This window comes from Mesoplodon bidens (assembly GCF_964165515.1).
Source record: "Mesoplodon bidens genome assembly, chromosome: 10".
NCBI classification, from domain to species: domain Eukaryota; kingdom Metazoa; phylum Chordata; class Mammalia; order Artiodactyla; family Ziphiidae; genus Mesoplodon; species Mesoplodon bidens.
The window spans coordinates 68,152,382-68,177,597 of NC_138172.1; the positions used below are offsets into that span (position 1 = coordinate 68,152,382).

The 25,216-nt window shown below is 39.1% G+C and overlaps 1 protein-coding gene across 1 annotated transcript in view; it reads right to left on the minus strand.

Moving 5' to 3' along the window:
• Positions 1 to 25,216, minus strand: part of SLC26A8 (solute carrier family 26 member 8) — a gene marked incomplete at its 3' end in the record, with an annotated part of 70,332 nt that overhangs the window by 12,113 nt on the left and 33,003 nt on the right. The window contains exons 6-11 of the mRNA XM_081246439.1: positions 23,458 to 23,622; positions 22,614 to 22,763; positions 13,806 to 13,888; positions 9,491 to 9,638; positions 7,625 to 7,738; positions 2,703 to 2,780 (exon numbers count right to left, since the gene is read on the minus strand). Of these exons, the coding sequence (XP_081102565.1) occupies positions 2,703 to 2,780; positions 7,625 to 7,738; positions 9,491 to 9,638; positions 13,806 to 13,888; positions 22,614 to 22,763; positions 23,458 to 23,622 (738 nt within the window). The remainder of the gene's footprint in view (positions 1 to 2,702; positions 2,781 to 7,624; positions 7,739 to 9,490; positions 9,639 to 13,805; positions 13,889 to 22,613; positions 22,764 to 23,457; positions 23,623 to 25,216) is intronic.

Consider the following 25,216-nt stretch of genomic DNA (forward strand, 5'->3'; position numbering starts at 1 on the left):
GTGTAAACAGTCTATCTAAAAAATAGATTTTTATCTATTGTGAATTTTCCAAAGTTTTAAAAGTAAGCATGTCTCCCTTTCTGATGGAAAGAAAGTGTCCTAAATATAAGAAAATGAAGATGGATACTCATAGGGATGTAAAATCATCAGGGCCTCAAAGTAGAATCAAACCTACTTTAAGAAACATTTCTCATTCTTTTCCTAACCATCCTCTCTTCTATATACTCTGCCTAGGGCTTCCCTGGTGGCACAGTGGTTGAGAGTCTGCCTGCCGATGCAAGGGACACGGGTTCATGCCCCGGTCCAGGAAGATCCAACGTGCCATGGAGCGGCTGGTCCCGTGAGCAATGGCCGCTGAGCCTGCGCATCCGGAGACTGTGCTCCGCAATGGGAGAGGCCACAGCAGTGAGAGGCCCGCGTACCGCAAAAAAAAAAAAAAAAAAAAAAAAAAAAAAAATATATATATATATATATATACACTCTGCCTGCGAATTAGAACTGATCCTATCATCAGGAATGGATTGGATCCAAGCTTACTCTTATTTTCTGAGGTTACTCAGTGACCACTTGGTCTTAACAGGTCAGTAGACGAGGGAAGAACAAAGATGAAGTCAACAGAAATTACTTGTTTCCCATCTTCATCTTCTTTCCAGTCAAGAATCTCCCCAAATTTCCACAATTTGCAGGGAGATGTGGTAGGAAAGATAAGAAATTCAACTTCATAGGGCTTTTACCAGATTTTGGGCTTGATGTATGGAGTATGAAGAGGAAACAAATCTTTTCATGACATAATATACAATAAAATTTTTACCTTTCTTAATATTGAGATAAAACGTGCTCATGTATAAAGAAGAATTGAATTTATATATAATTTCCATCATACAAGAGATAACCATTGTTAACATTTTGGTATAGCCTATGTATTTTTTCACACAAAATTGGAACAATATTGAATATACTATTTGCATTATGGTTTTTTAAAGATTTTTTTTGATGAGAACTATTTTAAAAAAATCTTTACTGAATTTGTTACAATATTTGTTCTGTTTTATGTTTTGGTTTTTTGGCCATGAGGCATGTGGGATCTTAGCTCTCTGACCAGGGATCAAACCCGTACCCCGGGCACTGGAAGACGAAGTCCTAACAACTGGAATGCCAGGGAAGTCCCTGTATTACGTTTTTTTAAAATTTATGTTGGTTCCATTGCTAACTAGTTGAGATCCTAGCCAGGATGTTCCACCAATTACTCTCCTAAGGATTTTGCAACAAGCTATCCACAGTTGTTCAAAAAAGGAAGGAATCATTCGTAGTTTAATACTCATAGAGTCCCAGTGTTGTAGAAATTCAGATATTCCACTGATCAGATTGTATTTACATTTTCTCACCCAAAAACATCCTAACTAGATGATATAAAAATAACATGCCATAACATGGTTGGCCAAAAGCAAGGGCTGTTCTATCCCCAACATATTTATAGTAAGGGAGGGCTTACTTACTTTTATCACTACCCTTCAGTGAATTCTGACAGATTTTTATTTGAGATTTTTAAAAATTCTGACTCTTCTAGAATGGAAAAAATCATTGTTCAAAGTAAATTAGTGAGTGGCCCTCCGAAAATAGACTCCCAAGAGTTATAGCACCCAAGGTGCTATATAAACTAAATTCTGTAGATGGCTTCTGCTGGGAATCAGAGGACAGCTTGTGTGATAAACAGAAGCTTAATCCCACCCACCATGCATATATTCCATGGCTGGTTTCCAAGGTCCCTGAATCACAAGAGCAGAAGGCAGCAACAGCCTTGAGATGGTCCTGCTCTACTGAAACCTGATATTTACCAGGTGGAATAAACGCATTCAAAAGGATGGGCATCATATTTACAACAACGCCAGTTTAGGGACTGCCACCTCAGTGTGTAACCAAGCTGCTGCACCAGGAATAAAATCTCCTCCCCGCTCCCTTAGTACTATCTAAAAATAGCTAAAGGGAACATTAAGGAAACTTAAAAGGAAATTATGATGACTGGGCATTGATCTGTATTGTCACTTAGACAAATCGATTATAGCTAGTAATTAATGCACCTGGCATCTCTAAATGTAAGGTCATCCGTCTCACACAAAGGGAAGAAATGGCACATAAGTATATAGAGGCATCCTAGCTGAACACAGAGTTAAAACTCAATTTTTAGATGCTGCTTTTAGTGTTCTGAACTGACCAAGAGGCAGTGCGGCAGCAGTAGGGGGACTGAGTTCACATGAATGCAGGACAAGGACTTCTGGAAACTATTTAGGAAAACAGATGGCATGAATGCACAATGAGCTTCCAAGCCTGTGGTGGTATTGGGTGTTCTGGCATCAGAAGTCTATTTTGGTCATGTTTAACTGAATCCTTACTTCCAAAGCTTACTTTATAGCTTAAGCAAAAAAAAAAAAAAAAAAAAAAAGATTAACAGAAACGAGAAGAATAACAATTGTTTTAGTGCTTATTACTAGCTCAAAACCGTTCTCTCCATATTATACATATTATATTATTTAACTCCCAATCCTGTGAGGCAGTGGCTGTTATTTTAAAGAAAAGGAACTAGAAATAGGCTGGGGCAACCACTGTGGATCAGTTGAACACAGTTCTCCTCAGAGATGCCCCACCAAAATGTAATCTGGAGATCCATTCTTTCTTGACTTAGTTATTTGATTAGTTCTACTTACGTTTGGCAGTTTGTAGAAAAAGTGTCCCACCTTCACCATCAGGAGCAGCATCACACCTGCGCCTACCAGAGATGCAAACTGAGGAGACAGAGCCAGGTGGAGAGAGACCATCAGGAATGTATTGGTCCCTGTCTGCAACTGAGGCCTTCTGCTTGGTGAGAAGCATGTCATTTTTTTCTTAAAAGGGGTTGAGTATAACCATCCAGCATAAGTGCATTTTTCGTGAACTGACATTTTCAGGTCCTGTCAAAGTGCTAAACACATACTAGGTACTCAATAAATTCTTGTTGATTGGATGTATGAAGGCTTTCTGAAAAGTCGCATATTGTCTGGGATATCTGAATCTTTCTTGCCATAGCTTTGTGGTATGAATCTGAAGTCTCCTAAAATCCAGGCTGCATTTCAGCCTAAATTTAACCCTTCTTTGAACAGTTTAGAAAAGCCCTGGTAGACTCATCACTGTCAGCCCTAAAATCCCAACCATTCCACCTCGCTCTTTTGGAGCCTGGATAACTTCCCATCTAACAGCTTCAGTGGTGCTTCATCTTAAAAACACCATGATATTCACTTCTGATTTTCCTACTTCAGTTTCCCTCTGCCTCACTGCCATCAAAAAAGGTTATGAACATGAGTCAGGGCTGTATATAGGAGCTCTGGATCCTATCCCACCTGGGTTGACTACTCTGGGCTCAGTACTACTTGGTAAGCAGTGATTCAGACTGGCAAATACAGGTAGAAAGCTAAGAAGCATAGTTCCCTTTATAATCTCAAGGCTCTCTGGACATAATCTTGAACCATTATATCTTCTATTGATAAATTTCCATTGTTTAAACCCCTACTAAGAAAAAATAATATACAGCAGTGTAATTTCCCACTGTGATGGGGGTGGAGGGGGAATAAAACTGTATGTAACCACAAATCAAAATAATGGCATATACAAGCAAGAACAAGCAACCTTAAATCTAAACCATTAAATGACCACTCAGCAATGATTCTCTAACTTTTTTTCTCTTTTTTAATTAGGTGTGAAAAAAATAACTTCCTACTGGATTCCCTCTCACTACTCACTGCTATTTGCCATATAAATATATCGCTGATAATAATCACAATGAAATCAACATCCTACTTCCTTCTTTCCCCATCCCAGCTGATGCACAGCTAATGGGACCAGCCCAACATGGAAAAGTTGAACCTTGAGAGAAGAGTAAAGGGAGAAGGATTCAGGAAAATGGATCACTGTAATTGAACCTCAGGGAGTTCTCATGGCAAACATTTTATACACTGTGGAACTAAAAAAAAGGTAACTGACGCCATAAGTTCCTCCAGCCAATGTACATATTAGCCTGTTGCTGCATCGAGTTTTAGGGTCTAGCTTCAGGCAGTCTTGCACTATAAGAAGAAACTGCTTTGATTAGCACAGGAAATATATATCAGGACTTTTCCTTCCTTCTACTCCTTTCTCCAAAATTCTTCTCATTATTTTTAAGGAAGCGAAGACATACAGACACCAAAATTAGCTGTATAAACCTAGTTTAAAATGAGCACAAACCAGACACTGAATCCCATAAAACTTGCTGCTCAGGGAGGCCTGCCAATAATTGTGTGTCCCCCATGGCTGCACACGCAAAGGAGTGGGCTTTGGGATCAGAGGGCCATCCTTGGTGGCATTGTGCCTTAGGAGGATGCTTGATGGCTCTCAGAATCACAGACTCAGTGCCTGAACAGGGTCTAGAGACAACGAGCATGTACAACTTTACATCTCATGCATGTTTTGCTTTTCTGCTCTGATTTTCCATCACTTTTCCAGGCTTTCTTGAACAAAGACTGACTCTACCATCTTTCTGGGGATTCAAGGCAATGTGAGGTCCCATAAAACACAGCCACTACTGACATGCAGACCCTCAGACACCAAATGCTCCATAAGCAGCGGACAGTACATTACCATGGACCAGCCAGGGCACTAGGGACCTGTGGTAGAAGCTCTGATATTTGAACATCTTAAGTGACACGCACTATGGTGGGCACTATTGTCATCCAGTTTAATTCTCACAACTGAAAGGTTATCCTTATCCCCATTTTACAGATGAGGACTAGAGCCTCAGAAAGTGAAAGTAACTTGCCCAAGGTCACACATCTAGAACTACTGAGTCAGGTTTCAATCTACCTGACCAGTTGACTCCAAAATCCAGGCTCTCTCCACTGCACTATCTGCTTCCTCTAAAAAGAACACAGCTCATTTCTCTCTTTGATAATTTTTTTCTTTTCTTTTTTAAAATAATAACTCATTTTTGAAAGCAGTTCTGGGAGCCTGGGGACAAGGCAAGAAGGCTGGTCCTTGGAAAGCAGAGAACAAGGAAAGGAACCCAGTCATAGAGAAGAGGGAAGCATAGTGGTCAGAACTGGATGAGCAGGCCCAGGCCATGGCTGGAAGGGCTGATAGGTTTTGCTGCAACCAGTAAAGACAAGTGGGTTCTAGACAGGGAGAAATTAAAGTGAAATCCAGACACATTTTATACAGTTTGTATTTATGTCAGACACACATACATACACACATACATACATACACACATACATAATACATATATACATAAGTGGCTCCTGGTGACAAGTCATGTCAGAGAGGTTCAGAGCCAGCCCCCTTGCCTCTCTTTCCTGCAGTCCTGAGGAGCTTTGAAAAAGTGGGGGTGTTCTCAGGCAGAGTGAATCAAAAGTCCCCAGAGAAAAAGGGTGGAGAGAATAACCCCTGCTATGGGATGAAGAAGGCTGAACGAGTCCAGATCAGAAACTTACTGGAGGTGGGGTAGCTCCAGTGTGGAGGGCCAGGGTCAGGGGCATTCTCTGCTTGAACCAGCAATTTGCCCTGGGCAAGTCAGGGTCTTGGGGAAGGACTTACTGGTATCCCTGGGGACATACTTCCCTTTGAAGGGTCACTGTACCACAAAGAGAGATGTCATTGGTAGGGGAGAGCAATGCCATAGCAGAAAACAGAATGAGAGCCATCGGCAACCTTTGAAGCAGGCACTTTGTCCAACAGGCTAAAGGCAGCTCTGAGGCTGAACTGAAGCCCTTCTTCCCTCCCTCCATCTATACATATCCTAACCCTCTTGCAATGATCCATGAAAGTCTCACTTTATCCATCATTCTCCTTCTTGCAATATTTATGGCATTTTAAAATTTATTGTCTTTATTCTGCACTTAATTTTACCTGCACCGTGATTTAGTTTTTTCCAACCACATGCATCTTTTCTCCCCAAATTTGTTATGCTTGTATACTAAATAGACAAAGTGTGTGGTCACAAGTTAGTGGGAACTATTGTCTGGAATTTCCATTTTTTCTTACCATAAAACCTTCTCATTTTGACTTCAAAATTTTTTCACACTTGCATAGAACATCCTTCTTTTTAACATAACTCATCTTCCTTCTTTTGGTTAAATAGTAGTGCAAAACAGCTACATACACCTTAAAGGCCAATGTGTCTGGCAGAAACTCTATAACAAAAAAACTCAGTCCACATAAAATCATATGGTATGGGCTTACTCTAGACCCATGTTCTCACCCCTGTCCAATCTTCTGACTTTTATTAGCTTTCACCTTATATTTCACTTATATTTACCCATGGACTGTGACACTTTATCTTTCCCCATTCAAATTCAGTGTCCATTCTTCTGACACTTTACTTTTTGACCATGGCTATACCTCCCTACTGTGCTGCTGTGGCCTAAGCTTGTCTTTGACTTCTGTCACTGTTTCTGTGCCTCCTGATCCCCGGACTCATTCCATAGCCTTACTCCAGGTTCAATTCTGATAGTTCTTTGACATTTATTCATGCTATATAACTGAGATGCGACACCTCTCATGTTGTCAAGTTGTAACTTTTATCTGGTCAGTTTAAAACTCATGAACGTTGGACTTAAAAACTCTCTTGCCGGGCTTCCCTGGTGGCTCAGTGGTTAAGAATCTGCCTGCCAATGCAGGGAACACAGATTCGAGCCCTAGTCCAGGAAGATGCCACATGCTGCGGAGCAACTAAGCCCATGTACCACAACTACTGAGCCTGTGCTATAGAGCCCGCGAGCCACAACTACTGAGCCCACACGCCTGGAGCCTGTGCTCTGCTACACGAGAAGCCACCGCAATAAGAAGCCTGCACACCACAACGAAGAGCAGCCCCTGCTTGCCGCAACTAGAGAAAGCCCACGCGCAGCAACGAAGACCCAACACAGTCAAAAATAAATAAATGAAATAAATAAATTAAAAAAAAATCTCTTACCTACAATTAGAGAGCTTGCCTTTAGCGCCTTCTCTGCCAACATTTTCCCTTTCCCTCTTCCTTTCCATACCCCTATATATTTAGTTTACTAATTCAGGATACCTGAAGAGGGTCTGACCTAGATAATTTTCTCTTACACAAAGGTAGAATGGTCATAAATTCCCTAAGCTCACCTAGACAAAGACTTTATTCTCTATCATGAAAGCCTCTTGTCATGCCTTTTGAGAAAGCCAGGAAAGTTTCTAGTTCTGCTGTCAGGAAGGAGAGAGTTATATTATCATTTTCCCAGACTAGGGCTGAGAATATATCTCCCCATAGAAAAAAATGTTAATAGGTGATGGTTGGTTTATCTGAAATATTATCTTTTAGGTATGTTACATGGAAAGTAGCTTTTTTGTGGGCTAATATATAGAAGCCTTTAACAGAACAGTATTTTTATAGAAAATGACTTTCAAGTTCCACATTGACAGATAGCTTTTAAGACAAAATCTAAGCAAAAATTAAGCCAAGCATGAAATCCAAATTCTTCCCAAACAAGCATCACATTAAAACAGTAACATAGTTAAACTAATATAATCCCCTTCTGTGAATATACATATGAATAGACCTAAGTGTCTTTCTATATTAGAGATCAAATTCTATTTCACATACCTGTTGTCTTCCTCCAGCTTTATCCTGGATAATAGTCCTGACAACAGCACCAGTAAACACATAAGATCTGAAAAATGAACTGACGACATTGCAAAGGCCAATGGCTATTAAATCCTGTAAAGAAATGGCAAATACTTTAGGCCCACTGTTTGTCAAAGAAGGCTGATTTGAGTTTGAACTAAAGGTATACTGTTATTTCTTATGCATGAAGATAGGGTTGTTTACATCACTTCAAATAACACTGAAATATTATTGGAAAGAAGTGAAGGATGGCAAATCTGATTTCTTCATTTTAGCTAGAGATCATAAGGAAAGTCCTTTTTCAAAGTGAGTAAATGAGACATTTTCCTTATTATTCTCTTCCGCATGATTTCTGGGAATTAGGATGACAGGGAGAAATATAGTACTATTTTTCTTGCTTCCTTCTATACTATCCTAAAGTCAAAGTGGGACACTGATTGAACACGGGCCAGGCAGTGAAAGTCCGGAATCCTAACCACTAGGCCACCAGGCCGTGCCAAGCGGCTTGCAGGATCTTAGTTCCCCGACCAGGGATTGAACCTTGGGGCCACGGCAGTGAAAGCACTGAGTTCTAATCACTGGACCACCAGGGAAGTCCCCATATTCCCTTTTTAATTTCTAGGGGAAAAGCCAAACTCAAAATGGTCGGAGACTAAAACAAAAAAATGACAAGGACTATTTCTGGGAGGCCAACTTAATTGTATTATTAGCCTAGTTTTGATATTCCACTGCATTTCTTTTAAAAAAATATTTATTTATGGGCTTCCCTGGTGGCGCAGTGGTTGAGAGTCCGCCTGCCGATGCAGGGGACACGGGTTCATGCCCCGGTCTGGGAAGATCCCACATGCCGCGGAGCGGCTGGGCCCGTGAGCCATGGCCGCTGAGCCTGCGCGTCGGAGCCTGTGCTCCGCAACGGGAGAGGCCACAACAGTGAGAGGCCCACATACCGCAAAAAAAAAAAAAAAAAAAAAAAAAAATTATTTATTTATTTGGCTGCACTGGGTCTTCGTTGTGGAATGCGGGATCTCTTTAGTTGCAGCATGCGAACTCTTAGTTGTGGCACGTGGGTTCTAGTTCCCTGGCCAGGGATGGAACCCGGAGCCTCCTGCATTGGGAGAGCAGAGTCAGCTACTGGACCACCAGGGAAGTCCCTCCACTGCATTTCTTCTTGTGCTTTGGCATGTGGTTGACTTCTAAGGACTTGGGGGAAAGGAAGATAAAAGGAGAGGAGAGGAACTCTGCTAGCTTAACAACATGATGTCATACATTACCTTCTTGCCTCCCTACACCATATCTGTTCTAGAGTAACCACACACATTAATTCAAGTGGCTTCAGAGTTAAGTATGCCACACTTCTCAAAAATCCTTTGGTAGGACTTCCCTGGTGGCGCAGTGGTTAAGAATCCGCCTGCCAATGCAAGGGAAACGGGTTCGAGCCCTGGTCCGAGAAGATCCCACATGCCGTGGAACAACTAAGCCCGTGCGCCATAACTATTGAGCCTCTGCTCTAAAGCCCACGTGCCACAACTACTGAAGCCTGCGCGCCTAGAGCCTGTGCTCCGCAACAAAAGAAGCCACCACAATGAGAAGCCCGCGCACCACAACGAAGAGTAGTCCCCACTCGCCTCAACTAGAGAAAGCCCCCACACAGCAACGAAGACCCAACATAGCCAAAAATAAATAAATAAATAAATTTAAAACATCCTTTGGTAATTGTAATTCAAATCATGGTCCAAGTGACTCTCTGGTTACAGAAGAATCCAGTCTTCATTTTAACTGCAGGCTAAGGTTAGAGAACAAAGATTAAAGGGTCACAGAAAGTAATAGAAAGGCCTGTCCTCTCACCTGGTTGGAATTGACATCATAGTTATGGAAACTGGCAATCTTCCTGCCCAGAAATATGAGCAGAGAGGAGCTCACTAAAGCTAAGGAGAACGCTTCTAAAAGAACTTCAGTAAGATTGCTCGTATCTGGCGTTACAGGAAACAGGAAGCTGGAATAAAATGGTGGAATTATTCTTAGATAGAAGGAATCATTTATTGGCATCTTCCCCACTCCAACCTTATCATACTTTATCATCCATATCAAAAGGTCTGACCCTTTTTTAAAAAATAAAAATAGGAGATAAGAAGAGCAACTCAGGCAGCAGCTTGACAAAACTGCCAGCAAATCAAGCCAGGTTACAAAAGCCATTAAGAGAACATGCTCTACTATCTTCTAGTTCAAGGTTTCTGCCATGTACCAATGGCAACAGATAGGACAGGCAAAACTACAAAAATCGATGAAAAATAGTTTATTTACACTGTTTGAGACCATAACAGTGGGTAAGCAATAGGCATATGTCATATCTAAGATGGTTTAGAGCTAAAAAGCTCAATGTATTCCCTTCTAGTCAAACTCAAATCTTTTAGGGTATAATTTTAGTCATTGTCCTTTGTAAAAATTGCTTCTGATTCTTATCCACACCTTTTTTTCCCCAATTATTTTAATTGGGTAAAATACACATAACATGATTTACCATCTTAGCCATTTTTAAATGTACTGTACAGTGGTATTAAATACATTCATAATGTGCAACCATCACCACCATCTACTCCATAACCCTTTCATCTTGTAAAACTGAAACTCTATAACTATTAATCAATAACTCTCCATTTCTCCCTCCCCCCAGCTCTGACAACCACCATTTTACTTTCTGTCTTGGTGATTTTGACTACTAAGTACCTCAGATAAGTGGAATCATATAGTAATTGTCTCTCTCTGACTGGCTTATTTCACTTAGCATAACATCCTCAAGGTTCATCTATGTTGTAGTATATGTCAGAATTTCCTTCCTTTTTAAGGCTGAATAATATTCTATTGTATGAGGGGAGTTGAATGCTAAAATATTTGGATTTTCAGTGCCCAAATTAAGCACATTCCAGAACCGTTATGAAGCCTTCAGTCTCTCTCTCCCACTTCACAATTAATACTGAATTCCAATAAAATCTTAAACAATTTCAGCTAAGCCACTGGGGCTAGTCACAAACAAGAAAAGTCCAGCCTTAACATGCTGCCATTGTGAGTTCATAGGCACTAGGGAGCCATTGAAGGTTCTTGAGCTGCAGAAAAAAATTAGAGATAGTGTTAATTCTAGTAGTAGAGCAGTCCTCTTGGCACCTGTGTTAGGAGTATCTGTCTATAGGAAAAAAAAAAAGTGCTTCAGTTGGGGCATTGTTGCGAGATAAATACAGCTTTGTTTAAAGTTTATCTTTCTCTCACACCTGCCATGCTGTGAAGGAGAGTCTGTTTGGTGTTTGTTTTGTCTGATTCACCACCCACTGAATTATTCTGTCATGAGTGTAGCAGCTTCAAGAGTTAGGGTAAAGGCACAGACTAGAGTGAGTTCCAGATTCTATGTGACCTCCACCAACTCAGTCTGAGCTGTTTAATTTGTATTCAAGAGATGTGACAAGATTCTGTTATTTAAAGGTGACAATGGGTCACCTAGTATTCTAGACTCAATGTGAATAAACTGTAAAAATTCATTTCCATATCTTTGTGTCTAAGGTGTTTTGTGTGTAAAATACTTGTGTGGTATATTCCTTTTATTACTTCTATAAATAAAACTATATTCTTACTGTCAAAAAATATTCTATTGTATGTATATAACACATTTTGCTTATCCATTCACCCATCGATGGACACTTTTTATTTCTTCCACATTTCAGCTATTGTGAGTAATGCTGCTATGAACATAGGTGCACAAATATCTCTTCAAGACACTGCTTTTAACTTTGGGTGGTATATATACAGAAGTAGAATTGTTGGATCATTTGGCAATTCTATTTTTAATTTTTTGAGGAATCAGCATACTACTTTCCACAGTGGCTGTACATTTTACATTCCCACTAACAGTGCACAAGAGTTCCATTTTCTCCACATCCTCACCAACACTTGTTATTTTCGTCTTTTTAAAAAAAAATAGTAGTCATACTAATGAGTGTGAGGTGGTATCTATTGAATTATTGTAGTTTTGATTTGCATTTCCCAAATGATTAGTGATGTTGAGCATGTTATGTGTTTATTGGCCATTTGTGTATCATCCTTGGAAAAATGTCTATTCAAGTCCTTTCTCCACTTTTTGAGTCAGGTTGTTGGTTTTTTGTTGTTGCATTTTAGGAGTTCTCTATGTATTTTGGATGTTAATCCCTTAGCATATATGATTTGCAAATATTTTCTCCTATTCTGTGAGTTGTCTTTTTTTCTCTGTTGATAGTGTCTTTTGATGCACAGAAGATTTTAATTTTCATGAATTTATTGCCCAAATCTATGTTAGTAAACCTTAAATATTTAGTATGATAATAGCATAAACTACTGTTTTTTTCCTTCCTGATGTTTTCTGTAACATTCAATTCTTTGTCAGCAATTTAGTTAAAAGGGGACATGGACGTGGAAGGAACTAACCTAAATTGTTCAGTTTTTCTAGTCCCTAGCAACTGTGGATAAACAGGTAATAAAAAGGGAGTTCAAAGCAATACCTAAAATTAAATTTTTGAAATGTTTGTTTCTCTACCCATACCCTTGAATCTTATGATGAAATATAAGCAAAGGTTAATTGTGTGTTTTTTAAGTCATTAATAACAGAAGCATATTAAGTAAGTATAATAGAGGGGTTATTATACTAGATTTTGGAATTAAATAGAAATGGGTTTAAATAGTAGCTCTGACACTGACCAGCTGTGTGAGCTTGGATAAGTAATTTAAACTTGGTAACCCTTAGTTTCCTGAGCCATAAAAAGAAGATAATATCTTCCTTATAGTATTACTGTGAGGAACAAATGACATAAAATAATTATGTAAAGCATCAATCCCATTGTTGCCCTTGTCATTTTTTTTTTCCTGAGGGCAGACACCAAGTCTTATTTACCATTGTATTCCCTGATACCTAGGTTGCCTGCTCACAGTTTTAAAAAATTGAACAGAATTTCCAATGTATTTAATCATCATTAGATTTTACTGAGAACTGGTAGGATATGAGATTAATTCAATCTGGTTGCATCAAAGTAGCCTCTGTTTTGTATGCTGGGGGCTAGCCAATATCATTGACTCTTTGCTGTATTCCCTATTGAAGAACATGAGGAAATAAACAATGCTCTTCAAAAGCCTTCTCATGAGCCAAGAAACTGTGGTATGCAGCCTTTCTTAGCTAAAGTGATTCATCTGGTCAAGGTTAAAGAAACTATAATTCCCTAACAGAAGCAAGAGTGATGCCACATAGTCACTGGTAGGAATCATAATGTAAATTAATTGCAAGTCCTTAAGAACTCCATATGCTAGACTACTTGAAGAAGGCTTTCTACTCAGAGTGATGAAGTAATGTTGCTCAAGGACACCCATTCAGTCTAAGTAGGTGAAGACAGAAGGAATGCTCACATCCTGAGCACTGAACCCCAGAGAGAGGCTAGGAAAACAGAGGTATCTCTTGTCCCATCCTTGAGAGTTAATCAGACAGGCATGGAGGTTGAGAAGCTTCATAATGTGCTGTGAGAAAGATGCATGAGTCTCTCTGGTATCCAGTGCATCCAGCAGTTTACTTGGGTAAGGGGATTGGCTCGACCATGGGAGGAGAGTCAAAGGCTGAACAGAGAAGAATGGGGTTGTCCTAGCCCTTGTCCTTTAGAACCTCTGTGTTCTAAAATGAACTTGAGCCCATGACCCAGATTTGGCTGTGGCCAGAGACTGTTAGCAGAGAATATTGTTTAAAAAAATTAATAAATAGGAAATAATTAAGTAGAGTTGGGAGACCAAAAGGGGGAGTTCTCACACACTGTGACCATTACAGAGCCCAACAGGAAGAAGAAAGACTCCTCTTCTTTCCTGACAAAGGACTCAGCCAATGAAAAGCCATAGACTTTTTGTTTACCATGGCTCCCCCAACTCCAATTTTATTTTTTCCTTTATAAAAACTTCTTCCCTTGATGTGGGAGGACTTGCATGTGACTCGCCATGGTTGCAGACCCCAAATTGCAATTCTTTGCTGATCCCAAACAAACCCATCCTTGCTGGAGGACTAACTGGCACTCTGTTTTGGTCAATGGTACCAATCAGGCTATGTAGTCAGAGGCTAAGAGGAGTTAATGGGAAGGGAAAAGTAGTCTTGAAAAGTGGAATTACCAACCTATAGGGAATCATATCAATGAGCATCTTGCTGTTTTCTGTGTCCACGTTTATCTTGTTTGCAAATGCAGCGAACCCAAGAATCTGTAGGGGTTTAAAAAGAAAAGGAATGTGATCATCTAAACATTATGCATTGCTTCCAAGAGCAGAGGTGCCCATAGCCTCTGGCAGCACAGGGAATGCAATACGCGGCAGTCCCTATACATGAAGGTTGGAGAAAGAGGCAGTGCCAGTTCAGTGGAACAACAAAGGCAGAAGTCCTCCCCGACTCTTTTGGTTCCCTGAACTCTTGTTAGCACTGTAACCAGAATGAAAAACAACTTCAGGCTTGGTCTCTGACATAGTAATAGGAAAAAAGGGTTGCCCTAGACTTCTCTTTCCTCACCAACTTTAAATATCTGGATCAAGTATAAACATGTTTTCAGATTATAGCTGTAACCAAGGCCTCAGTTTTAAAAGTTTTAAAATCTAGGTACATTGTCCCAATACAAGTAAGCCCTCTGGGGGGTTGTTGAGGTATATTGATAATCATTAATAACCATTAATAAGATGGAGCAGCATTTGATAGCACACACGAAAAATTGCTTTAGCAAAGCAATTAATTGCTTTCTTTTTTCTTTCATTTCCTTCTGAAATGCCAAGTCTCCCTTCCATTTCTAATGTCTGTTAGAGGGAAAACAGACAAGCTAGCAGCTGTTACACCTTATAAAGACCTCACACCGGGCTTCCCTGGTGGCGCAGTGGTTGAGGATCTGCCTGCCAATGCAGGGGACACGGGTTCGAGCCCTGGTCTGGGAGGATCCCACATGCTGCGGAGCAGCTAGGCCCGTGGGCCACAACTGCTGAGCCTGCGCGTCTGGAGCCTGTGCTCCGCAACGGGAGAGGCCGCGATGGTGAGAGGCCCGCGCACCGTGATGCAGAGTGGCCCCCGCTCGCCACAACTAGAGAGGGCCCTCGCACAGAAACGAAGACCCAACACAGCAAAAATAAAAAAATAAATAAATTTATTAATTTTTTAAAAAAAGTGGCGTCTTAAAAAAAAAAAAAAGACCTCACATCAAAGCAAATTAAAGCAGAGACAAGAGAACTCAATGCCCATTTTAAAATAATAATATATAGTTGCTTTACCCCATTATCCCTACTAACACATAAATCTTTTCCCAGCATCTACTCTAAGAGTTCAGCCAGACACTGAGCAGGATAGCTGTTGGTTTAACTGTGATGCTGTGTTCAGATGACGACCCCTAGGAAGCCTATAGATCAGAATGGAAGGAAGATCTGGATCAACAGAAAAGTTGTGATCTTTCTATAGTTAAGGGACAAGAAGTGTGGCAAGTGGCCAAGAAACTCTTTCATTTCCAGTATAAAGGTTACACTTGCTCATTAAGGAAAATAGAGAAAATATGAAAAATTTAAAAGCAGAAATAACTCACCCAAAGATAACTACTATTTATGCTTTTTTTTGGTGTTTGCTATACAGCTTAAATATACACATATACAAATACACACATACACATACATTAATTATGAACATACGGTATGTACAATTTCTTATATCTATGAAACTCTTGAATTATTTGTCAGTTTATTTTACCTGGATCCCAAATATTGCCTTGAAATTTTCCCTTAATATTTGAGACTACCATCTAAAGGAGAGATTGGTGGGTATGAGCAGTTTCCTCCAGCACATCCTTTTTTTTTTTTTTTTTTTGGCTGCGTTGGGTCTTCGTTGCTGCCCGCGGCCTTCCTCTAGTTGCGGTGAGCGGGGGCTACTCTTTGTTGCGGTGCGCAGGCTTCTCATTGTAGTGGCTTCTTTTGTTGTGGAGCATGGCCTTTAGGCACGCAGGCTTCAGTAGTTGTGGCATCTGGGCTCAGTAGTTGTGGCTCGTGGGCTCTAGAGTGCAGGCTCCGTAGTTGTGGTGCACGGGCTTAGTTGCCCCACGGCATGTGGGACCTTCCCTGACCAGGGCTTGAACCCGTGTCTTCTGCATTGGCAGGTGGATTCTTAACCACTGTGCCACCAGGGAAGCCCATCTCCAGCATATCTTAACAGTAGTTTCTTATGGGGTGTTGTGAAAAGCTTTTCACCCGCTACACCATAGCAGCTCTCATCCTCCCTCTCCTACTTTCGTCATTTCCAAGGGAAACATGGAGGTCTTTTTCCAATTCTAAACTACATCACTAATCCCTGCTATATAGTAGAAAATGTTCCCAATCACTTGACTTGACATGTGTATAAGTAGTGTATTGCAGGCTTCAATAACCTTTGAGGATAAATCAGGTCACAAAAAAGTTTAATGCCTAATCTGCAATAATTCTAAGTCTCCATCTACATTTGTTGCTGGACCTCAGTCTATTTCTCCACTTCACTTCATGGTGCATCCTAATTATTTATAGCATTCCCCAAAGGAGTGTCTTAACTGTGGCTCACAAACCAATCTGTCAGCCGTAGTCAACCCACAGCATCCTCTATACTCTTACTCCTCTCCTTTCCTAATAACCCAGGTTAATGTTATTGCCTTTGAGGTTGCTTAAAGGAACATCACTATGATCCCTGCTGCTGATGTCTCTTAAAAGAGGGTTGATTTGTGATAACATGGATGGACCTTGAGGGCATTATGCTAAGTGAAATAAGCTAAACAGAGAAAGACAAATACTGCATGGTATCACTTATACATGGAATCTAAAACAAAAACAGAAACAAAAAACAAAACAGTCACGCTCATAGAAACAGAGAGTAGAAAAGCAGTTGCCAGGGACTGAGGGATGGGGGAATTGAGAAAGGTTGGTAAAACAGTGCAAACTTTCATCTACAAGATGAATAAGGTCTGAGGATCTAATGTAAAACATGGTGACTATAGTTGATAACATTTTATTATATACTTAAAAATTGCCAAGAGAGTAGAACTTAAATGTTCTCACCCAAAAAAAAAAAAAAAAAAAAAAAAAGATAAATGTATGGGGTATGGATGTGTTAATTACCTAGATGGGGGAAATCCTTTCACAATGTATATCTGTATCAAATCACCATGATGCACACTTTAAATATCTTATAATTTTATACCTGAATAAAGCTGGAATCAAAGAGAGACACAGAAACAGAGATAGAAACAGAGAGAGTGCGCCGATGCCTGCGTCACAGATGCCATCTGCTGGTGACTCCAAAGCCTCAGCTTCCTAAGAAGCCAGAGCTGTACTTGGTTCCAAGAGAAGGAGAGGTTGCCTCTGACTCCACTCCCCAAACTCCATATGCACATTGTCCCCTGGGTTCTAGGGCCCCACTATTTGTATACAGTGTTTTGGAAGGTCTTTTGTAAAAGCAGCCATTCAGCTTTTGGCCTTTATGAATTGATAGCTTTTTAACTACTCCAAGGAAGAAAGGATATGCACCTCCGCAAGAAGTAGACAACAGTTATGAGACAGAGCTTGGTCTCAGTTTCCAAAGCAATTCCTATACTCTTTCAATCATGAAGAGTATGGACCTGGATTAGTTAGCATAGAATATGTTATACTGTGGCAATATACAAACCGTAAGATCTTAGTTTCCTAGCACTTGAAAGTTATTTTTTTACCCACACAAAGTCCACTGTGGGTCAGTGTCTCTTCAGGACAGCTTCTTTGCAAATAGTGCCTTGGGGATCCAGGCTAATTCTACCTGGAGACTCTATCACCTCAACATATAGCCCCTATGATTACTACAGCAGGGGAAGAAGGAACATTGGAAACTCATGCCTATTCGCCTATGCTTTGGCCCCAAAGTTGCATGGTCCCGCCTAATTACAAGGGCAGCTGGGAAATATAGGGGAGCACATGGTGAACTTTAATTATCTCTATCACAGAACACTTCTTAAAGGGAAAATAATGCTCAAGGACACCCAAAGATTTATTGATCCTTGTAAGAGAAATGCTGACTCCAAAAACCTGAGCTTTATTTATAAAAATCTCTTTAGTATTGTAAAAATGTTAACTGCAAAAGATAAATTTTATCAGATTTCTTTTTCTTTTTCTTTTTTGGCCGTGCCACGCGGCTTGTGGGATCTTAGTTCCCTGGACCAGGGATTGAACCCACGCCCTCCTCAGTGAAAGTGTGGAGTCCTAACCAGTGGACCACCAGGGAATTCTCCCAGATTTCCTAAAACTAACAAGAAATGTTATCTTTAGACAACATTTTTTAATATTCTCAAAAAGAAAGAAAACAATCACATTTATTTAGTTTAACATTTCCCCTGATCTAAAGATAAAGATGTTAAAAAAACCTAGGACATATACATGAACACACACCTTCCCCAGCAGCCCCACCTCCCCGAACCCAGCTCTGCCACTTAATGACATGGATTAGTTTTCATTTAACATCTCATCTCCCTCAATTTCTTTACTGTAGCATAGGGAGAATGAAAGGAGGCTGAATAACAGTGTGGTTGCTGCTATATTAAAATAGAAATGAAACCTCTACATAAAAGAATACAGAAATTCATCAACACTGAGCATAGGCCTGTCATGTATTTGTTTGAAAGAGGAAAGGTGAGAATAACTGAAAGTACAGGAATATCAATTGTAGTTGACTTTGGATAGTGCAGCTATAGGAATTTCTTTTCCTCCTTCCTTTTTTTTCTTTCTGTTTTTCAAAATTGCTAGAATTCCCTGGCGGTCCAGTGGTTAGGACTCCATGCTTCCATTGCTGGGGGCCTGCGTTTGATTCCTGGTCAGGGAACTAAGATCCCACAAGCCACGTGGCATGGCCAAACAAAAAATTGCTAGAATGAGCCTGTATTACTGTCATAATGGAAAAAAAAACCCAATTTTTCAAATAGTATGAAAAAGAGGCAGTAGATAAAAGTCCTTTGAAAAATAAGCATGTTTAAAAAATATAAGCTAACTAAATGTATGTATTCAGCTTTGTCACAATTCAACATACATTTTAAAAATATTATTTTTACAATTCTCCTATGAACATTTCCCTTCCGAGGTTACTTACTTTAAATTTAATTTAAAAAAATACGTACTTTAAATGATCTGAACCATGAGTTTGGAGTATCAAAACACTTAGCAGAAACATCCCACTTACACCAAAAGATAGATCATCCAGACAGAAAATTAATAAGGAAACACAAGCCTTAAATGACACATTAGACCAGACGGACTTAACTGATATTTATAGGACATTCCATCCAAAAGCAGCAGAATACACTTTCTTTTCAAGTGTACATGGAACATTCTCTAGGATAGATCACATCTTGGGTCACAAATCAAGACTCAGTAAATTTAAGAAAATTGAAATCATATCAACCATCTTTTCCAGCCACAACACTATGAGATTAGAAATCAATTATGGAAAAAAAACTGTAAAGAACACAAACACATGGAGGCTAAACAATATGCTACTAAATAACCAATGGATCATGGAAGAAATCAAAGAGGAAATCAAAAAATACCTAGAAAAAAATGACAATGAAAACACGATGACCCAAAACATATGGGATGCAGCAAAAGAAATTCTAAGAGGGAAGTTTATGGTAATAAAATCCTACCTCAAGAAACAAGAAAAATCTCAAATAAACAACCTAACCTTACACCTAAAGCAACTAGAAAAAGAAGAACAAACAAAACCCAAAGTTAGTAGAAGGAAAGAAATCATAAAGATCAGAGCAGAAAGAAATGAAATAGAAATGAAGAAAACAATAGCAAAGATCAATGAAACTAAAAGCTGGTTCTTTGAGAAGATAAACAAAATTGATAAGCCTTTAGCCAGACTCAACAAGAAAAAAAAGGGAGAGGACTCAAATCAATAAAAATTAGAAATGAAAAAGGAAAAGTAACAACTGACACTGCAGAAATACAAAGGATCATAAGAGACTACTACAAGCAACTCTATGCCAATAAAATGGACAACCTGGAAGAAATGGACAAATTCTTACAAAGGTACAACCTTCCAAGACTGAACCAGGAAGAAATAGAAAATATGAACAGACCAATCACAAGTAATGAAATTGAAACTGTGATTAAAAATCTTCCAACAAATAAAAGTCCAGGACCAGATGGCTTCACAGGTGAATTCTATCAAGCATTTAGAGAAAAGCTAACACCTATCCTTCTCAAACTTTTCCAAAAAATTGCAGAGGGAGGAACACTACCAAGCTCATTCTATGAGGCCATCATCACCCTGATACCAAAACCAGACAAAGATATCACAAAAAAAGAAAACTACAGGCCAATATCACTGATGAACATAGACGGAAGCAAAAATCTTCAACAAAATACAAGCAAACAGAATCCAACAACACATTAAAAGGATCATACACCATGATCAATTCAGATTTATTCCAGGGATGTAAGGATTCTTCAATATACACAAATCAATCAATGTGGTACACCACATTAACAAACTGAAGAATAAAATCCATATGATCATCTCAATAGATGCAGAAGAAGCTTTTGACAAAATTCAACACCCATTTACAATAAAAACTCTCCAGAAAGTGGGCATAGAGGGAACCTACCTCAACATAATAAAGGCCATGTATGACAAGTGCACAGCTAACATCACTCTCAATGGTGAAAAACTGAAAGCATTTCCTCTAAGATCAGGAACAAGACAAGGATGTCCACTCTCGCCACTATTATTCAACATAGTGTTGGAAGTCCTGGCCATGGCAATCAGAGAAAAAAAAGAAATAAAAGGAATCCAAATTGGAAAAGAAGAAATAAAACTGTCACTGTTTGCAGATGACTTGATACTATACACAGCAAATCCTCAAGAGGTCACCAGAAAACTACTAGAACTTATCAGTGAATCTGGTAAAGTTGCAGGATACAAAATCAATACACGGAAATCTCTTGCATTCCTATATACTAACAATGAAAGATCAGAAAGAGAAATTAAGGAAACAATCCCATTTACCACCACAACAAAAAGAATAATACCTAGGAATAAACCTACCTAAGGAGACAAAAGACCTGTACTCAGAAAACTATAGGATACTGATTAAAGAAATCAAAGACAATACAAATGGATGGAGAAACATACCATGTTCTTGGATTGGAAGGATCAATATTGTGAAAATGACTATACTACCCAAAGCAATCTACACGTTCAATGCAATCTCTATCAAATTACCAATGGCAATTTTCCAGAATTAGAACAAAAATTTTTACAATTTGTATGGAAACACTAAAGACCCCAAATAGCCAAAGCAATCTTGAGGGAAAAAAACGGAGCTGGAGGAATCAGACTCCCTGAATTCAGACTATACTACAAAGCTACAGTAATCAAGACAATATGGTACTGGCACAAAAACAGAAATATAGATCAATGGAACAGGATAGAAAGCCCAGAGATAAACCCACGCACCTTCAGTCACCTAATCTATGACAAAGGAGGCAAGAATATACAATGGAAAAAAGACAGTCTCTTCAATAAGTGGTGCTGGGAAAACTGGACAGCTATATGTAAAAGAATGACATTACCCTAACACCATACACAAAAATAAACTCAAAATGGATCAAAGACCTAAATGTAAGGCTGGACACTATAAAACTCTTAGAGGAAAATATAAGCAGAACACTCTTTGACATATTTGTCAAATGTCAAAACACAATTTGACATAAATTGCTGCAAGATTTTTTGACCCACCTCCTAGAGTAATGAAAATAAAACCAAAAATAAACAAATGGGACCTAATGAAACTTAAAAGCTTTTGCACAGAAAAGGAAATGATAAACAAAACAAAAAGACAACCAAGAGGATGGGAGAAAATATTTGCAAACAAAGCAACCATCAAGGGATTAATCTCCAAAATATACAAACAGCTCATGCAGCTCAATATCAAAAAAAACAAACAACTCAATGAAAAGATGGGCAGAAGACCTATATAGACATTTCTCAAAAGAAGACATACAGATGGCCAACAAACACATGAAAACATGCTCAACATCACTGATCGTTAGAGAAATGCAAATCAAAACTACAGTGAGGTATCACCTCACACTGGTCAGAATGGCCATCATCAAAAAATCTGCAAATGATAAATGCTGGAGAGGATGTGGAGAAAAGGGAACCCTCCTACACTGTTGGTGGGAATGTAAACTGGTACAACCACTATGGAGAACAGTATGGAGGTTCCTCAAAAAACTAAAAATAGAATTACCATATGATCCAGCAATCCCACTCCTGGGCATATACCCGGAGAAAACCATAATTCAAAAAGATACATGTACCCCAATGATCATTGCAGCACTATTTACAATAGGCAGGACGTGGAAGCAACCTAAATGTCCATCCACAGAGGAATGGATAAAGAAGATGTGGTACCTATATACAATGGAATATTACTCAGCCATAAAAAGGAATGAAATAGTGCCATTTGCAGAGACGTGGATAGACCTAGAGATTATCATACTAAGGGAAATAAATCAGAAAGAGAAAAACAAATATGGTATATTAACACATACGTGGAATCTAGAAAAATGGTACAGATGAACCAGTTTTCAAAGCAGAAATAGACACAGATGTAGAGAACAAACTTATGGATACCAACGGGGGAAGGGGGTGGGATGAATTGGGAGGTTGGGATTGACTTATATACACTACTATGTATAAAATAGACAACTAATGAAAATTTACTGTATAGCACAGGGAACTCTACTCAGTGCTCTGTGGTGACCTAAATGGGAAGGAAATCTAAAAAAGAGGGGATATATGTATATGTATAACTGATTCACTTTGCTGTACAGCAGAAACTAACACAACATTGTAAAGCAGCTATACTCCAATAAAAAGCAAAACAAAACAAAACAAAATGAAAACACCTACCAGAAAAATTTCCATGGGAAACTTGATGGGGTACTGATTGTAGGAAATTCTGATACTTTTGTTGATTCTCAGAGCAGCAATAGCAGTTAGAAATAGTAAGATGCTGGTGGAATTAGCTTTGGGGAGACCTATACAGTAGTTAATTATGTTCTGAAAGAAAACAAAATTACAGAGGCTTAGAAAGGGATGTAATAATTGTCTAAATCTAGAAAATGACGCTTTTTCTAAATTAGTTCAAAAGGAAGTCCCTAGGCAGTGTTGCTGGGCACAGAGGTCTTTATGAGCATTACTAGAACAGTGAGAGCAAGTAGGTGGATACATATTTTTTTAATTGAAAACAATATATTAAAAGACTATAATGTCCAGTAAGAAGACAATACACTTTCTATGTTTCAGTGTAGTGGAAAGGACCCAGGAGTTCTGTTTATTAGCCTATTCTTTATCAATTTTCCCAGACCATGTATGTTTAGCTTGGCTCCCAGGCCATTCTTGCATTCAGGGACTACTTTGCATTTTATATTCTGTATATATTATATTTTAGGATATATGTCTTTCAGGAGGCATGTAATGGGAAGAAGTATGATAATACAGTATCTCAAAGACCAAATTTTAATATAAATCATGTTGGTTTAAAAGGCTGGGGTGAAATGGTTAATGCAACTAGGAACATGGTCCAACTGGCACCTGCAGTTAATCAAGACTGTAAATCTAGAAGAGGTGAAATTATTTCTAGGACTCTCTTGACCCAGCTGCCTATGCAGGAGTCTATCCACTCGGGTCTACTTCTTTTTGGAGGCAAGGGGAGGGGCAATTGTAAGTCTAGGTGAGGGTAGAAATTACTCACATAGAAGAAGGAGATGGGACCAGAATGGAAACTAATCATAATCCCGAAGATGCAGGTCAACTGGGACAGCATAATGTGTAGTGCCGTGGCAGCCAGGTAAGCACTGATTGCAGCCTCCGGAATATAAGTGATAATGAAGCCAAAACCTAACATGCCCATTGATAGCTGTAGGGGGTTCAGATGGAAAAGAAAACCAGAGTGAGGAGGAATGTCATCAAACCAGCAATGTCACCAATTAGGCAGACTCCAGAGGGGTTCCAACAAAAAAGTTAAGTTAGGCCCCTTTGATAACTCTTGTTCCTCTTTCCCTAATCAACTGAAATTGATGAGCTAAGGTAGGTCCTTGGTGTTTATTCGGAGGTTTCCTACAGACATAAGACCACACTCCTTTCTTCACGAGTTCATAAGCTTAAGTTCTTACTCTAGAATCTACTGACCTTGTTGATGTGGGGTTAACAGTGACAAAGTGATCAGAACAAGACCTTGCCTTTTCAAAGCCCTTTTCACTAGAAGCTTTGATAGCCCTCTTCATGAGAGGTTAATATCCCTGTGAGGAATGCAGCTTTTCGCAAAGAAAAACATTAAAACAAACTGGGTTCCAGCTTAAACTTTTTGGCCTTTGACATTTATCTTTACAAAGAATGATTAAACTGAATTTATGTCTTCAGGATTATATATAAATACATGTATGATATAGCATTTTACATGTACACATGCATATATATGTAAATATATTTTTAAAATGTTTTTTAATAAACAAGCAAAGCATCTAAAAGGATAGATGCCAAACTATTAACAGAAGTTACCTTTGGAGAATGGGATTAAAAGTTTGGGGCAATATTTGTAATTTATACACTTTTTTATTATTTGAGATTTTTTGCAATATACATGTTCATCTTTTATAATAAAAAAAATTGTAAAGTTATGGATGGGGGTGAGCCCCAACCCTCTTAAGAGGGTAGGTTAAGAAAAATGACACAGCCCAATGAAGAAGATGGGGAAAGAAAAACAAAAGTCATGAAGTCTTCTATTGTCACTGCTTCATCTTCCACTGCAGTAGGAACTCTCAGAAAACAAACTTGGAAGAATAAATCTATTAGCTTTAAAAGCTTTTTGTTTCAAAGCTTTCAGTTAGCTGGGCAGTTTGTCTCCCTTAATGTCCTGTCATTACTGCCCAATATGCTCCTTTACTCTAGTCAGGCCAATCTGCTTCCTGTCATTTGTGTGACTGGCTGATTTTTACTTCTGTGCTTATGTCCAAACCCCTCTGCCATCTCTTTGCCAATCCATGTTTATCATCTCTTTCAAAAGTTCAATGAAACTTCTCTTCTTCAGGAGGTGTGGTGCAAACAGCATGAATCCTGGGGATGGAGAACTTGGCTTCAATGCTGGCTCTACCACTCACAGCCTGAGTGAGTTTGGGCAAGTTTATTAAACTCTTCGAACCTCAGTCTCCTCACCTATAGAATGAATAATACCCAACACGCAGTGTTTTGTATGGATTACACTACATAATTCACATAAAACACTTAGCTCAAATCTGAAAATAGTGACAGATGCAAATATGTACCATTCTTTCTTCATGCCATCCCTTCCTTCCACCTTTCAAATGGCAAATATCTATAATTAACCATAGAACTCTTCCTTACCCAGCTGTGATGTGGCATCAGAATCTGGTGTTAATGTAATTTTCTAGGCATCAATTGTCAGTCAGAATTGGTCTGTAACGTGAAACCTATCTGCCATCCTTATTGAAAAC